The sequence below is a fragment of the Pteropus alecto genome, unplaced genomic scaffold (genome assembly GCF_000325575.1).
Source record: "Pteropus alecto unplaced genomic scaffold, ASM32557v1 scaffold214, whole genome shotgun sequence".
Taxonomy (NCBI): domain Eukaryota; kingdom Metazoa; phylum Chordata; class Mammalia; order Chiroptera; family Pteropodidae; genus Pteropus; species Pteropus alecto.
The window spans coordinates 958,632-960,108 of NW_006435787.1; the positions used below are offsets into that span (position 1 = coordinate 958,632).

The 1,477-nt window shown below is 69.9% G+C and overlaps 1 protein-coding gene across 1 annotated transcript in view; it reads right to left on the bottom strand.

The window, feature by feature from the left end:
• PKD1L1 (polycystin 1 like 1, transient receptor potential channel interacting) overlaps window positions 1-1,477 on the bottom strand; it is a 64,692-nt gene that overhangs the window by 37,237 nt on the left and 25,978 nt on the right. Inside the window, exons 21-22 of the mRNA XM_025046514.1 lie at window positions 1,232-1,423; window positions 938-1,124 (exon numbers count right to left, since the gene is read on the bottom strand). Coding sequence (XP_024902282.1) covers window positions 938-1,124; window positions 1,232-1,423 — 379 coding nt within the window. The remainder of the gene's footprint in view (window positions 1-937; window positions 1,125-1,231; window positions 1,424-1,477) is intronic.

Sequence of the window (1,477 nt, forward strand, 5' to 3'; positions counted from 1 at the left end):
AAAGTGCCAGCTACACGGCCCCACTGAGAGCCCCTGACACCTCCCTCCTCCTTCCACTAAAGAGTCAAAGCTGGCACAAGACAGGAACCGGGCTGGCCCGGCCTGCAGGACGCGGGCAGCGCAGGGCCCCAGGGCGGCCCGGACGACGTGCATCAGCGCCCCCCGGGTGGTAGCGAGCAGTCAGACCCGCAGACAAGGACCACGGGCACAAAGCAGCGACGGGGAGAAACTGCTCAGAACCAGCTCAGCGTTTTTGTGCGAGACTAAGAATCAAGTGAAACCAAACCGTTTAGGCCAGCAGACGAGTTCCCGGCACTGGCCGGCCCAGTGCGCACGGGGTGGGCGTGGAGCCCCCGGGGTGCACTGGCCCGTGCCGGTGCTGGGTGGGTGTCGCCCTCGGCTGGGCGCACCAGGTGGGCTCGCCCGTCTGAACGGGAACGGCTGGAGTCTGTCACGTGGCGAGAGGCACGGGGACCCGGGGGAGGGACAGGGCGCGGACACACTGCCCGTGCAGCGGCCGCGCGCTCCGGTGATGGGCCCCATGTGCACGCGCCTGGTGTGCCCGCACCACCTCACCGCCGAGGTGCCACCGCGTCCCGCACCCTCAGCACAGCGGGAAAGGGGACCCACGCCCCAGCCTCTCAGACACGGCGCCGTGAGCCATTTTTCCTTTTGGGAGAAATGGGAACTACAAGCAGGCTGGCCCAGGACCCCGGCCAGAGACTCGGGCTCCCAGAGGCGGCCGCCTGCGCTGTTGCTGCCGGCCAGGTCATTTCTCACGTGACAACCGTGGCCGGCAGGAACTGATCCCACAGGATAGACGGCCGCCGCTCCCCGGGGCAGAGGACGCTGTCGCCCAGCGTCCTGACACTGCAGCCTCACGGCCGCGCCCACGGGCGAGCTCGCCCGCCAGCTCTTCACGACCCGCTCACGGCACCGCCTGCCCCGACCGTCACCCACGCCCACCTGGCCAGCAGCAGGACGGGGAACGCTCTCGCGGCCGGCTTCGGAAATTCTATCCTGATCCACAGCGACTCCTGGCGGCGCCCAGACAGCCCAGCGAACCGGTGGGAATTCACTCTGCCCCTCGGCAACACGAACGCCCTCTCCCGGCCCCCGCCGCCCTGTCGGCAAGGGAAAACCCGTGAGCGAAATCCGCGAGGGGGAAGGTGACACAAGCCGGCCAGCATGGCCTCGGTGCGGCCGAGGGGACGGGGGAGGCTGTCCCCACCAGGCCACTGTGGTCCCCAAACTCCACGGTCACGGGCGTCCTCAGCCGGTGTCTGCGGACGGGTCTCCTGCTGGAGCAGCGATGCAGCAAGAGGGTGACAACGACGCCGGCCTGCGGAGACAGGGCCCCTGAGAGCGGGCGACGCCACCGGCCTGGGGGACAGGGCCCCTGAGAGCGGGCGACATCACCGGCCTGGGGGACAGGGCCCCTCAGAGCGGGCGACGCCACCGGCCTGGGGGACAGGGC